We start from the raw sequence: 14,783 nt of genomic DNA, 5'->3' as shown, positions 1-14,783 counted from the left end.
TCAACAAAGAATGTGACATCATTTGGAAGGATGATTTGAAGACATTTTGCTACTTGGATTACATACTTCTTACTTGACGATCCCTTACATAATTAGAACTAGACCTCGTGATGCAGAGCTGAGAGACAGACTGGTATTCTGGGTGTTGTCCCACGGCTGTCAAAGTGCAGGGGAAGAAATAGCGTACTACAATTGTCTGCTGAGTATGTCCACGTGTGGGATTGATCCGGGCTTCAGAATCTAACACAGAATCAGCACAGCAGAGAATGCAGGAGATTCCATTTCCAAGAGCATCAGCCACTCCAGCTGCTGGCAAAGCACCAGGTATGGGGCAAGTATTGATAACCACTGCAGAACCTAAGTTCTTAGACTATGACCCTAAGTGAAGAGAGTGGGTGATCTAGTGATAGAGTTAGTATCACTGATTTATCTTAGTGATAAATATTATATAATTATAACTTGTTGGTTTGGCTAACACAGTTATACATTTCTCAAAGCACTATTATATACACAAACCTTAAAACCCTTTATCAAACGAGCACTATGAGATTAACAGCTCAATAAAGTCTCAGACTATCAAAGCGGTCTAAAATATTACTTACATAATGCCTTCTTAACACATAGTGTTTAAGGGACTATTCCTCAGCAAGCTATTCCTAGAAAAACTGACCGTCTTCCTTACACGCTCCCTGGCGTGTGGAGCCCTTGATTTCCTGTCACCACACAGTCTTAACGGGGGTGCACCTCTCCCCTCCTCAGGAGCTTATAAACAAGCCATTATTTAAATATTTTACCTTGTAAACAAAAAAATGATGCACAGTAATAGTTTCTTATCTAAAAATGCTGCTGTTAGGGTGACTCGTGCATGGGCATGGATTAGCGAATTCAGGTAGATTATGCACTATATAATTAATAGAATTGATTATGAAAGAATCGATAAATTATTATTATTATTGGATAACTGGACATGGAAGTTATAAATTACACTAAGTCATATATTATGGTACTCAGTGAAACAAAATTATATATATAATAATTGGTTTAGTAAAACAAAATTATATATGCATGTGTGTATATATGCATGTAGTATACACGCATGCATATATAACTGTTTTTTTAATGTAAGATACTTACTACTGTTAATAATGAAGCTTGGAATCATTTTACCTTTTAATATGGCTGCTGAGTTCCAGGGCAGCAGAAGGAAGGGAAAGCAAAGGCATTACAGATTGTACAGTCATGTTAACTTGCCTGCGTCTGATGCGCAGCAGAGCAGGAAGGGAGGGAATTTTGAAAAAGGGCCCCGGAAAAAGGGAATCAAGTACACAGGGGAGTTGGAGACGATGAGAAGAGTTCACATTCTGTCTCCATGCCTACACATCCTTACGCACCCCACACATGCACCCCACTGCTCTGAGACTGCTGACAATTCAAAGGCTCTCAAAGAACAAAGCAGCACAAGAAGGCAGAACACTGACTAGGCTAGCACTGTCCTGTTAGTATTTAGAAAAGATGTCTCACGTGTTAGTCACCGTGAACCACATGGTTCTGAGTATCTGTTAACACAACCCCACATACCATCTAACACCGTTCACTGTCACCATCTCCTTCTACAATACAGCCTAGAATGACTGCTCCCGGGAGCAGGAGCACAGCCTACACCTGACAGCCTGTGACAGCCTGCTCCCCACAGCTCCCCATCTCCTCAGGTGCTAACACTGTGGCCTTTACACCGTGGTTTCAGAGAACTCTGAGATGCTGACAGCATTTGTCGCTCCTGTAGCACAAGTACCCTGAGCTGAAGCACTGTTGCATTTCTACAGCCTTTATCAAACGTGGACATGGCGGTACAGGTGGCGGGAAGACCACCACTACCATACTGTATGCCACACCCGGCATGTAAAAATGGAGTTCTAAAAGCATTCCAATTCAGCCAGCAAAACAAATGTTTCACTATTATTATTATTATTATTATTATTAACAACAACAACAATAATAATTCCTAATATTAATAGTAAATTATTTTAAACGCCTTACTTATTAATTATAATTTATATTACATATAATTAAATATGAAACAGTAAATGGTAATAATATTAATAAAATAAAAACAATAAATTACTATTGTCTCCAAGAGAAAACTTCTAAACCACCATCTAAAATTGTTCCTTGCTTTACCGGTGACCTAGCAGCAGAGCAGCACGCCAGTGTGAGCCCCCGGCAGGCAGAGTGCTCCGGGCGGAGGAGGGCTCCACACTGCCCTGGCTCTCACCTCGGTCTCGCGCTTTGTCCGACAGGAGCACCTCCACCTGCTCGTGCTCGCGGATGGCATCCAGGATGATGCTCCCTTCCTTGCTGAACAGGAACAGCATGGGGATCTTTATGTCGTCCGTGTCCTTCCCATCGCCGGCCATCTGGAACAGCGGGGCCGTGTCACTGCTGCTCCCCTCGTTGTCATCTGGACAGAGAACAAAGAGGGATGTCACCGCTTGTCACCTGCGGATGGAAATGCTCTTGTGCACCCAACACCAAGCATAACCTTTAGATGAACTAATTTATGATTTATCCTAAGGAAATAATTGAAAGCAGCAAAAACTCTAACTTCAAATAAATGTACTGAACTGCACAATTATAAACCACTTTCAATAAGTTATGATGAATTACTTGACACAGAAAACAGTATTGAGAAGCACAGCACACAAATTTCATGACTGGATTCCATTCGTATGTGTAAGGAAGAGCTTACACATGAAAGATTTTAATGACCAGGACCACACAGGTCTAACTTTTAGATTTCCACTAATGGTTTTGTTACAGTTTGAACATTCCTACTTCAGAACTTTAAAATGCTCTGAAGTTACAAATTTTAGACCTGGGATTACTTAACTGGTAATAAGCTGAACTAAACAGTATTGTTAGCTCACACTGGTTAGGTATCAGGTAATTCTCTGATGGTGTCCATGTCAATCACACCCAGTTCCCGTGTCACCCATCAGTGACTGTGCAGAGGACAGTCCCAGCCCTTCACAGGCCCAGCTAGGTGGCAGACATGTCTTTCTCTTAATAATGTCTGATCAGACAAAGGAAGGCTGTCTGACCCCTGACCCGCTGTGACCCTAGAACTGCCACATGGAAGCCCTGTCTCCGCCGTAAACAGTCCATGTACGTGACTCGGACTGAGAATGAGGGAGAGGAAGCAGATGTGGGAGGAGGCACAGCCATGGAGACCCAAAGCTGAGGCAGCGCCGATGAAGACAAAGGACCCATCAGTACGGCAACGCGCACTTCATGACGTCTATAGCTATATGTCCTACTCTTGAGCTGAATGAAATCATCCCTTTCCATATAATAAGCAACCTCCCTTCTTAAAATAACAAGTAAATTATTACCTCCTACAGTCACATGATTTCTAATGTAATTTGTCTTCATAATAAAAAAATATAAAGAAACAAATTTTCTCAAAGGAAAAAAAATTGCTTTATCTGGAAAAAAGCCTTGGGGGAAAGAAGTCACACACATTAAATTTCTTGTTTTTAATTGAAATTTATGAGAACAACAAAAAAAAATCTCATTTCTTGTTCCACAAAACCCAGTGTAGGATTTTGTACCAATAGCTACTAAAGAAAATGTCTGGCCAGACAGTTTTTTTTTTTTTTTTTAAAAGATTTATTTATTTTATATATGTGAATATACTACACCGTAGCTGTCACCAGAAGAGGGCTTCAGATTCCATTACAGATGGTTGTGAGCCACCATTGTGGGTGCTGGGAATTGAACTCAGGACCTCTGGAAGAGCAATCAGTGCTCTGAACCACTGAGCCATCTCTCCAACCCAACAATCTTAATATATAGAACATTATGAAGACTCTGCCCAGAAACTGGGATAATCTTATATACAGATATTTTTTTTTAAAAGATTGATGTACACATCCTATGCTATGTTTTATACTTTAAATCTCTGTGTTTAAGTCTTGGTAAGTAAGAAATGCTCAAAATCATAGTGACAATAAGACACTAAGTTCTTCAGCAAGAGCAACCTCAGTATGAAAACAGCCAAGGACAAGCAGGATGACTCAGGGCTGGGAAAGGGCTCGGTTGGTGCAGCGCCTACCACACAGGCATGAGGATGCAAGTGTGGATGCCTAGTACCCGCGTATGAGCTGGCTGTTGGGAAACACATCAGAAACGCTAGCACCGGCCGGGGCTTCGGGTTGTCGACAGGCAGACCCTCATCTCTCACTGCCCAGTCAGTCCAGCTAAGTCACGAGTTCTGGGCTCCGTGAAAGACTCTGCTTCACAAAACAAGATGGAGACCAGCTGGGAAGACACTACTGTTGACCTCTGGCCACCACACACATGCGCATGCACATGCAAACCTGTACATACACACACATGCACATGCAAACCTGTACATACACACACATGCGTATGCACACGCAAACATGTACATACACACACTTAAAAGATTTAAGTGAGGAGTCAGAAAAAACTCCTGAAACCAGCCCCACAGTGAGAGCTGTCAGAACTACCCAGCTGTACAATTCAAAGCACTCAGAGACAGGATGTACATGAGGCATGTTGGCTGTGTCTCAGCAACATCTAAACTGAGACACAAGCTAGGAGGTCCACACCCAATATGGGTTTAAATTATTAAATACAATTTCTCATAAAACTTTAAACTAATAAAATTTATGCACTTGAACTAATGTTTTAGTACCCATATAAACAAAAGGAATAGTAAATAATTTTTGCTGAAATAAAACTAAATATTTAATTATTCACATTTTTTTCATGATGCTACAGTCAAAAGTAGGATCACCCCTTCGATAACACCCTCCCAGCCCTTTAAATGTCTAATGTACTCTCAATGTAGAAATGGATGCTAATTAAGGAAAAGAAAAATGCAGAATGAACTTTCCCAGTCACTTTGCAACTGATGTGAGATTCCAGTCTTTCACTTCTTTCTAAATGTAAATGCCTTTTTACCTTAGACATACACAATTTTATATTCTTGCTGATAATCATGGCTTGTTAGGGAGAAAACAGGAGGGGTAAAGAATAGCAAAACTCACATGTTGAAACACATGGGCAAAATAGGCTAAACTTAGTAATTTGTAACTTCAGTGGAAAACATATACAGGGATAAATTGTTCTGGCAACTAGTGCTTATGTGTTGCTCAGTACTGTGCCACTCACAAAACCCTTTTCAGAAAGAAAAGATAATTCACCACGGAAGCTGGGCCAGCCCTGCAATGCCAGGCTGTGGCAGAGCCAGGAGCTGCCCCCACAGCTGCGTCTGGGATTCCAAAGCCTGCCACCCTGTGGAGGGACAGAAGGCTCTAGAGGCTGCCCCTGCAGGCTGAGCGCGCCCTTCCCTGGGGTCTGTAGGTCTCAAGGACAGTTCTTCTCCAGAGTGTGGGCATTCTCACAGCCCTCTGATTCCACCCTCCCACCTCACCCCAAGGATTTTCGCTGACATCAATATACAGAAACCTTTGGATCGTCAAAAAATGATCACGTCACTGAACCATCTCTCCTTTATGTTGTCAAAATATAAATAACCTGAACATCCCTTTGACAAGATTTTTAAAATAGAAGGAGAAGGCTCCAATCATCACCTTTGCCCAATACAGTGACCCAGAGGACTACTCACCAATCACGATGCCACCAATGGCGCCAGCATTCTGGATGTTGCGTGCCTTTTCTGCAAACATGCACTGTCCTCTTTGTATCAAGGCAATTTTTCCCATCACTGCCTCAGGGTTAGTGAGCTCTGAACAACCATTATATGGTTTACTGCTTGCAACAAATCCTCTTGTCTGTCAGAAATAAAAGCAACCTAAATCATCTTCAATTATAACCTAGTCATTTGATTTTAGTATCATCAGTTTTAAGGGAAGGACTCTCGGCCCCTCTCTTCCTCCCTCCCCTTCTCCTGAGTATATATATGTACACAGACAAAAGCTACAGACCAATCATCAGTATCATGCACCATCAAGAGCCATTCACCTCATCTTTTGAGACTGGATTTCTCACACAACTTGGGGATCCTCAGAAGTCCTCCTGTTTCTGCTCCCCAGTGCTGGGGTTAAAAGAAGGCACTAACATGCCTGGCTTTAATGTGGATGCTTGGGATGGACTCAGGTCTGCATGTGTGCACAGCAAGCACTGTAATGACCACAGTGCCACTCAGCCAGATGGCCATTTAAGAACCCTTTAAATTACAGTGCAGGAGGATGGATGCTCACGTAATGCTGTGCTGTGCTGAGCTGTGCTGGGGACTGAAGTCAGGGTCTCACTCAGCTGATTATGTGTTTCCACCACTGAGTCCCCAACTTCTACACATAAAGCTACTAAGTAAGAGAAAAAGAAGTCAAGTACTTACTATTTAAACTCCAGTAAGCTTACTGGGGTGCACCTACCTCTTTGTGTTTAGATAGATCTAGCCCAAACTGAGCTGGTCCAGCAGTTAAGACTACCCTGCCAAAAAACGGGTGGGAGATGATCTGGACAGCTCGAGGAGGCAGCTGCTGCTCCTTCTGCTGCTGACTGGACAGCTCGATCATCTCCTGCATGAACCGCAGCCCATCTTCAGCATCAATTGAACTAGCAGCCTATGAAAGAAACAGATTCAGTGGAGCTTCGCTGTCCTCCTGCAAATCTCCCCTTCCTTTTGACTTCCTAAATTACAGACTTGGGTGTAGAATTTCTCTCCTTTTAATTTAGGTTCCCACTAAATATCTTCGATCTAACTTGACCTCAATACAACTACTTTCATCAATTAAATTGTCTGAAAACAATTGTCTGTAACTTTTCTGTGTCTCTTTCCCACTATGCACGCCAGCTCTGGGGGAGACCTGAAACTGTCCTATATCAAACGCCCTTGCACCCTCCTCCTGCTTGATTGCCTCTCTGGCTTCCCCTCTGAAAGAAAAGAAAGCTTCTGCTTTCGGAGGAAGAAAGCTTACACAAGAAGAAGACACAATTCAAATCAGGGCGGACATAGGCTGAGATGCAGAAATACGGAGCAAAGATATTAAAGTTCTGAATAAGTGCTATATGCACTTGTCCAAAACATCAACTATTCAAAGCTAGCAGCTTTAACAGAATACTGTTAAAGAAGAGAGAGAAAAGACTATCACCTAGAGTCTTAGACTGGCCTACACTGAGTGGGTGTGCCAGGGAAGCAGACATATGAAGGAATCTACAAAGCCGAAAGTGAGAACTGAAAAGGAACTATTTTGCTGGGAGCCAAAAGGAAGAAAATATCTTAAGAGAAGGAAAATCAACAGTTAAGCAAAGTTAAGCTGTACTAATGATTAAGAAGAGGCCACAGGCGGCCACTACCTCAGTGGTGGCCTAAGTAAAAGCATTAGAGATCCACAATCACCATTAGGGACCATAAGGACAGAGAGATATTCTTAAATCAAAGTCAGAGGTGACAAGAAAGTAGAAAAAGAATGTGAGGGGAAGGTGATGTCGTGGGCAGGCTGACTTGAGAGTAAAGATCGTCTAAGTGTGCTTCAAGCTTAAAGTTATTCAGAATACAATGCTGTTCAGAGTCAAGGTGCTAATAACATAATTAAAGGCTTCATGTTATAAAAACTTTAAGGTAAAAACCAATAAAATTTATCTAAAAAGTATGTTATATTTTCCGGGTACAAATATATGTAAAGCTTGGTTTCTGTGATGAATGAAGTACCAAGATTCAATGCTTTTGGGAAACTAAAACAGTGTGAAATATTATTATGTAAATATTAAAATTAACCACTAACTCGAAATAAAATAATGGAGAGACAATGAACTGAGAAAGAAAATTAAGATTTACATCCTATTTTTGACTATAGTGATACAAATGAATGATCCCACTGATGACAAGAATTCAGATCTTCCCAAAAGACTTCCATGTGTTTCCTCCTCAGGCTTCTACCAGTCAAACGCCATCACCCTATTCAAGCTACAGAGCAGAGAGACAGTACCTAGCCCACACGGAGCAGAGAGACAGTACCTAGCCCACACAGAGCAGAGAGACAGTACCTAGCCCACACCGAGCAGAGAGACAGTACCTAGCCCACACAGAGCAGAGAGACAGTACCTAGCCCACACCGAGCAGAGAGACAGTACCTAGCCCACACAGAGCAGAGAGACAGGACCTAGCCCATACAGCAATGTCTTACTTGGATTGCATGTTGGACCAGCTGGACTCGCCCATCTTTGAGGTGAATCAAACTCACCCCCATCTTCTTCAGGATTTCTAAATGTTCAGGGTTAGTGGCCATAAAATCTCTGGCTCTCAGAGGAGGCTTAGCTCCACTTCTGAAACTCTCCTCTCTGCTGAAAGGGATCAGAAGCAAGGCTTACAACTACACATTACAAGTAGTGAAATATAAAAATAAAATAAGAATAATCTTAGTAGATATTTGCAAAACAGCTCATTTTAGAGCTGGTAGAGCTGCAGTAATTCATTTTCCCATGTATAATTCTGATTATTAACAAACTGTGCTACTTCCACCCGTATGTGTATACATTTGTGTATGTGTTCCAGTTAACTAGATCATGTATGTTGTCTTTCTCTAAAAACTGTTTTTCTCACACTTTTTTCCAGTTTTAATTTTTAGAAATTGTATGTGAACTGGTGCTCTGTCTGCATGCATGTCTGTGCACCACATGCATACAGTGCCCTTCAGAGCCAGAGGAGGATGTCCCATCCCTGGGTCTAAAGTTACAAACAGTTCAGAGCTGCCATGTGGGTATAAGGAATTGAACCTGGGTCCTCTAGAAGGGCAGCCAGTGCTCCTAACTGCGGAGCCACCTCACCAGCCTTAACAATACTTAAGCAAAATAATATTTTCATCAGTGGATAACAAAAATGCCTACTTCACTCTCTGAGCTCCCTTGTAGTCAACAGCCTTCATGATAACTATCTAAATAGAAGAAAATGATTTTGTTTATATGCCTCCCAAATAAGTTTAGTTACAATCCAGAGTCAGAAGGAATTCTAAAAACAATAAAACACAAACAAAGCAATACAAAAACTGTCTTTCCACTATACAGAAACTACAGAGGAAACATCAAGACATGCTGAAATAATTTATGGATCTCAATTTAAAAGCTGTTGTATACTATCTACTATTAAATGAAAGTATAATAAAGTTCACATAATTTTTTATTCAATAAAAACTACATATCTCAGTATCTTTGGTCTAAGTGAAAGTCTTTTCACCTATTGTTATAGCTCCTTAAGCACAGTATTTATTATGAATTAACTTGGCATTAACTATATTATTAAATATAACGGTATTTATAAAATAACTATGGTATTAAATATAAAACAATACATCTTACACTCTGATGATGCCTCTTGGGCAGCTCTTATCCACCACGTTTTTCAAGGGTTCACGGATGCTCTGAGCATACAATGGATCGTTAGGAAAAAGAATCTGCGTGTTTGGACAAGTCCAATCAAAATTACTATCATCCAGTTCTGTGTATTCTGAGGTCTAGAACATAAAAAAAAATGTAACCAATAATAACAGTGATACTTAATATTATGGATAAAAAGGAAGTAATTTTTATTAAACAAGAGTGATTTCCTAAAAGAAAATAAGACAATATTGTAAGTAGCCGCCCTCCTACCAGGCATATATTATCACATTTTAATTATGGGTTACTTCTTACTTAGAAAAATAAAACAAATATATAAAAGTGAAAAGTGATGAAGGCATTTAATTTAAAACTCACTGTGTTCTTCTTCGAGATGCTTCGGTTTGTGGTAGAAAGCCAAAGAGGTAACAGGTGAGCTTCTGTTGTAAAGATGTAGTCTTCTATGTCAAAAATAATGTCTTCTTTATCAGCAAATAACAGGTACAGATATTTAAACATTTCAGCCAAGAAGAATGAATCCATTCTAAATTGAAGTCACAAATAAATATTCAAAAATCCAAATATCAGTCATAGAGTCGATATAACACAAAGTGTTTCAATTCTCCCCTGTCAAAATAACCTGAACTCCAGAATAACACAATGGCATAAAAGACTAGAGGAGCTGCCTACCACTACTGTTAATCTTATCAAAGAGTCATAAAGAGAAACCTGTAAAATATCCCACACAAACACACAAAATTCACCCTACTCTATTTTTTTTTGCTTGTTTTTTTAGGAGTTTTTGTTTGTTTGTTTTTGTTTTTGAGACGGGGAGCTTTGGCTGTCCTGGAACTGGAACTCTCTCTGTAGACCAGGCTGTCCTTGAACTCACAGAGAGTAGCTTTCCTCTGCCTCCTCAGTGCTAAGTGATTAAGGCCTAAGTCACAACTGCCTGGGGTTTTTTTTTTTTTTTTCTTTTAATTAATTTATTTTTGTTTTGATTTGTTTAAATGTAAGTGTGCTATGTCTGCATACACCCCTATATTCCAGAAGAGGGCATCAGATCCCTTTATAGAAGGTCACGTGGTTGCTGGGAATTGAACTCAGGACCTCAGGAAGAACCTGCATTCTTGAGCACTGAGCCATCTCACCAGTCCCCACACTGCTCATTTAATAGGTTTTCTACTATGGAGACTACTGCACACTCAGTAAGTAAACTACAAGATAAATTTACTAATGAGACTAATAAGAATCTTCAAGTCATGTTAACACATGACTTAGGCACGTCACTTTCATGACATTTGTTATGCAGGCATTTAAGTGATGAAGACTTTAAAGGGGTCATTTATAAAAAGCTCCACAAAAGTAAACACAAAGCCCCAGGACTGTAGGCACAGTTTTGTACAGTACTGTGTCCCAGAGCTATAAGCTTTTATCTATTTGTTTACTAGATAGGTAAGGAGAGAAAGAGGGAAGTGTGGACATGCCTTCACAAATAGGTTATTGTTACGACATTTTAAAGAGAAATTCAAATAAATGACATGTCAGGAAAAGAATATATAGGGAGCAGATGAAACTGCAACATCAAATGTAAGTAAATTTACTACCCCCCACAACGAGGCGCCAGGGCTTGGCAGTAACCAAGCCTAGGGCTTATTTAACAGGTCACTTCCGATCACATTTCCCGCCAAGCTCAGTCTCGGCTCGCCATAGGCCTCAGTGCTGCTTCCTAATGCAAACTGAGAGGGCGTCACTAAGAAGTGGTGAAGAGCAGGGCTTTAAAGATGAACAAAGCTCTTCTGCTAGGAAGTCACTGGCCATTAGGACATTACCTAAAGTCGGTGACTTCTGTTTCCTGTTCTGCAAAGGGAACAAAACAGCAGACTCATGTGTGAGAATGAAACCACAGCTCGACTCTTTCCTGTGTCTGAACAGCTGTGGTGTGTATGGGGAGGTCAGCGGCTGACACGGTGTGTTCTCTTACTCTCCACCTTACGATCTGAGACCACGTTTCCCACCAGGCCTGGAACCAGTCAGCTGGTTAGACGGGGTGGCCAGTGAGCTCGGAGGACCCTCCTTCCGCCCCTGCATCTCTGGACTGGCAGACACTGGGCAGGCCTGGCTCTTCTGTGGATGCTGGGATCACACTTCTCATGTTGTGCAGCAAGCACGTTACCCACTGAGCCATCTCCTGGTTATAATACTTTAAAGCCTTGTGGCCTGTTTTTGATGTAAACCTTGTTAGAAAAACACTGCCCTGTTGATCTGTACTAAGCTTACTGTAGTTCCCCTTTCTGATGGCTCCGTGGAGAACTGTGCCTGAGGGGTATATTAATAAGTAAGAGCAGTGAGACTGATTACAAACCATGTTTTGTAAACATTTAGAAAAGACATAGTTGGATCACTCATCCATTAGTTCCAGATGGTCTGGTTTTATCTAAAGCCAGAAATATACACACAGAAGCAAATGCATTCCCCATGTCTACGTGACCACCAAAGTGATCAGCATCATCGCAGGCACATTACAGCGGGGTCTTCAAAAGTTTTCATTTCTTTGTTTTTTTGGTTTTTTTTTTTTTGGTCAATTAGTTTGTTTTTAGTGATTTCACATATCACTAGAAAAATACAAATATTTCCTTCTTGAAAAGTGTGTGTGTGTGTGTTGCATGCAGATGCCTGTGATTACAGGATAATGTCAGCAGATCTGTAGGGGAATATGCATCCGAAGCAAACAGCCTGTCACTAAAGTTCTCAAGTGTCTTGTAGGGGGACTGGTCACAATCCCAATCCAAAGGTCTTCCTCATCAATTAGAGAAATTATATTTCTCTAAGATGCAGGATACTGAAAACCAGCAGTTTGGCCAAAAGATCCTGAGATGATATTCAGCCTGAAAGCTTTGTCTAGAAACAAAAATGAAAATTCCCTAGGATAAATACAAAGTTCTAAATTCATGCTTCTAAATATAAATCAGCTTCTCAGGATTAAGTCAGAAAATATGTTTATTAGCAGCCTAGAGCTCAGTATCTGAGACTAGCTGGGTCACACAAATTCAATATGAATTCAACAAAAATAGCTACTGAAATAAAAACAAAGACAAATGTAACGGCAGTTAATAAGACAATATAATGAAGACTACATGACTACATATCATTACAGTGCTATTTTCTGTGCTGGGCACAGCCTGAGTAGAATTGATGGTGGTGGTGGTGGTGATGGTGGGGGGTGTGTGTGTGTGTGTGTGTGTGTGTGTGTGTGTGTGTGTATGTGAGAGAGAGAGAGAGAGAGAGAGAGAGAGAGAGAGAAAGAGAGACTAGTGTGAGTGTGTCTGTGTGTGTCTGTGTGTGTCTGTGTGTGCAGAGTTTTGTTTCAAGCTGAGGATGAAATCCAGGACTTAACTCAAGCTAGGTAGGCGTTCTACCATCAATCTATATCCCCAACTCATATCATTCAAGAGATATTCTATATACTGGACTACAATCAGAAAGGAGCAAAGCAGTGATAACAAGTTGAGCAACAACATCATAAAAGGAGTAGTGGGTAGCAAGGAGAGGGCAAGGGGGGCTGGTAAATTCTGAAAAGTGAAAGCTCTGAACAGAATAACCTACCTGTCCTCTAACTCCCACCGCATCCTGTATCTTGCACTTCTAACCTCTACACAATCACCCTGCTCACCGACCACATAGCACTGGAGGGCCAGGACTGCATCTCATCTACCAACCCTAACACTTAAGTGCAGTGCCTGGCATACAGTAAGTGCTTAACTATTGTGCTTTGAATAGACTGCCGCTATCACATGGTTGTCCATGCCAATGTATTGATTACAATTCTCATCTAGCCTTATCACTGCCTAGGAAGCAACTCTCTTACTTTCCCTCCAGGGTTGTTCATCTTTAAAATGAAGGCTGTGATGGGTTTACACTTCCAAGGGCTGCTGATCAAGTGAGTGGAACATATGAAGTGCTCAGAAGAGCACCTGACTGCAGGGAAGTGTTTGCTTTCTGTTTCTGCTGTTGTTTGTAGGTCCACTTCCCAAAACCTAGCCTTTCCTCATCAGCTACAGTCCGGGAAGGGAGTCCAAGGCTAGTTAAATAGTTCTGAAAGACTCTGAGAGAAGGATCAAGGGCAAGTAATGTAAGAGTGTGAGCACCGTGTTCCTTCATGTCTTCAGAGCTGTGGAAGTGTGAGCACATATTCCTCATGTCTTCAGAGCTGTGGAAGTGTGAACACTGTGTTCCTCCTCAGAGCTGTGGGAGTGTGAGCACATATTCCTCATGTCTTCAGAGCTGTGAGAGTATGAGCACCATGCTCCTCCTCAGAGCTGTGGGAGTGTGAGCACCGTGTTCCTCATATCTTCAGAGCTGTGAGAATGTGAGCACTGTGTTCCTTGTGTCTTCAGAGCTGTGAGAGTGTGAGCACCATGTTCCTCCTCAGAGCTATGGGAGTGTGAGCACCATGTTCCTCTTCAGAGCTGTAAGAGTGTGAGCACCATGTTCCTCCTCAGAGCTGTAAGAGTGTGAGCACCGTGTTCCTCTTCAGAGCTGTGAGAGTGTGAGCACTGTATTCCGTTCCTCTTCAGAGCTGTGAGAGTGTGAGCACCGTGTTCCTCTTCAGAGCTGTGAGAGTGTGAGCACCGTGTTCCTCTTCAGAGCTGTGAGAGTGTGAGCACCGTGTTCCTCTTCAGAGCTGTGAGAGTGTGAGCACCGTGTTCCTCTTCAGAGCTGTGTGAGTGTGAGCACTGTGTTCCTCTTCAGAGCTGTGAGAGTGTGAGCACTGTGTTCCTCTTCAGAGCTGTGAGAGTGTGAGCACTGTGTTCCTCTTCAGAGCTGTGAAAGTGTGAGCACCGTGTTCCTCAGGTCTTTAGACCTGTGAGAGTGTGAGCACCGTGTTCCTCAGGTCTTTAGAGTTGTGAGAGTGTGAGCACTGTGTTCCTCTTCAGAACTGTGAGAGTGTGAGCACTGTGTTCCTCAGGTCTTCAGAGCTGTGAGAGTATGAGTACTGTGTTCCTCAGGTCTTCAGAGCTGTGAGAGAGTGAACATCCTGTTCCTCAGGTCTTCCCCCTCAGGTCTTCCGTCTCTTTGCCTAGAAAAATTTTTCACTCTGTCTCCTCACTCTTCCTCATCTGTCAGGATTCAGCATTCTCCAGAAGCATTTCAGTGAATATCACAGCCTGCCTTGCATCTCATGCCCCTTCCAAATGGTTTGCAGCACATTTGAAAAGTCTGTTTATAAATCTTGCCTTTACTGACTCAGAGGCTCAAAGGACATGTCTTCATATGTCTAATCGTCTTTTTAAAAGATTTATTTATTTTATGTATATGAGTACATTGTACACCTCTCTTCAGACACACCAGAAAAGGGCATCAGATCCGATTACAGATGAACCATGAGACTACTGGGAAATGAACTCAGGACTCTAGAA

At 41.7% G+C, this 14,783-nt stretch overlaps 1 protein-coding gene across 5 annotated transcripts in view; it reads right to left on the bottom strand.

The window, feature by feature from the left end:
• The window catches only part of Edem3 (ER degradation enhancing alpha-mannosidase like protein 3), a 63,820-nt gene that overhangs the window by 8,179 nt on the left and 40,858 nt on the right, over nt 1-14,783 (bottom strand). For 2 of the 5 annotated variants that reach the window (XM_052201244.1, XM_052201248.1), the window contains exons 14-19: nt 9,742-9,907; nt 9,346-9,500; nt 8,178-8,334; nt 6,423-6,614; nt 5,654-5,819; nt 2,273-2,458 (exon numbers count right to left, since the gene is read on the bottom strand). In XM_052201244.1, coding sequence (XP_052057204.1) covers nt 2,273-2,458; nt 5,654-5,819; nt 6,423-6,614; nt 8,178-8,334; nt 9,346-9,500; nt 9,742-9,907 — 1,022 coding nt within the window. The remainder of the gene's footprint in view (nt 1-2,272; nt 2,459-5,653; nt 5,820-6,422; nt 6,615-8,177; nt 8,335-9,345; nt 9,501-9,741; nt 9,908-14,783) is intronic. The other 3 variants (XM_052201246.1, XM_052201245.1, XM_052201247.1) reach the window with 3 other exon arrangements.

Source organism: Apodemus sylvaticus, chromosome 12, assembly GCF_947179515.1.
Source record: "Apodemus sylvaticus chromosome 12, mApoSyl1.1, whole genome shotgun sequence".
Taxonomy (NCBI): domain Eukaryota; kingdom Metazoa; phylum Chordata; class Mammalia; order Rodentia; family Muridae; genus Apodemus; species Apodemus sylvaticus.
The sequence above is the reverse complement of the archived record's forward strand: the minus strand, read 5'-3'. Positions and strand labels throughout refer to the sequence as shown.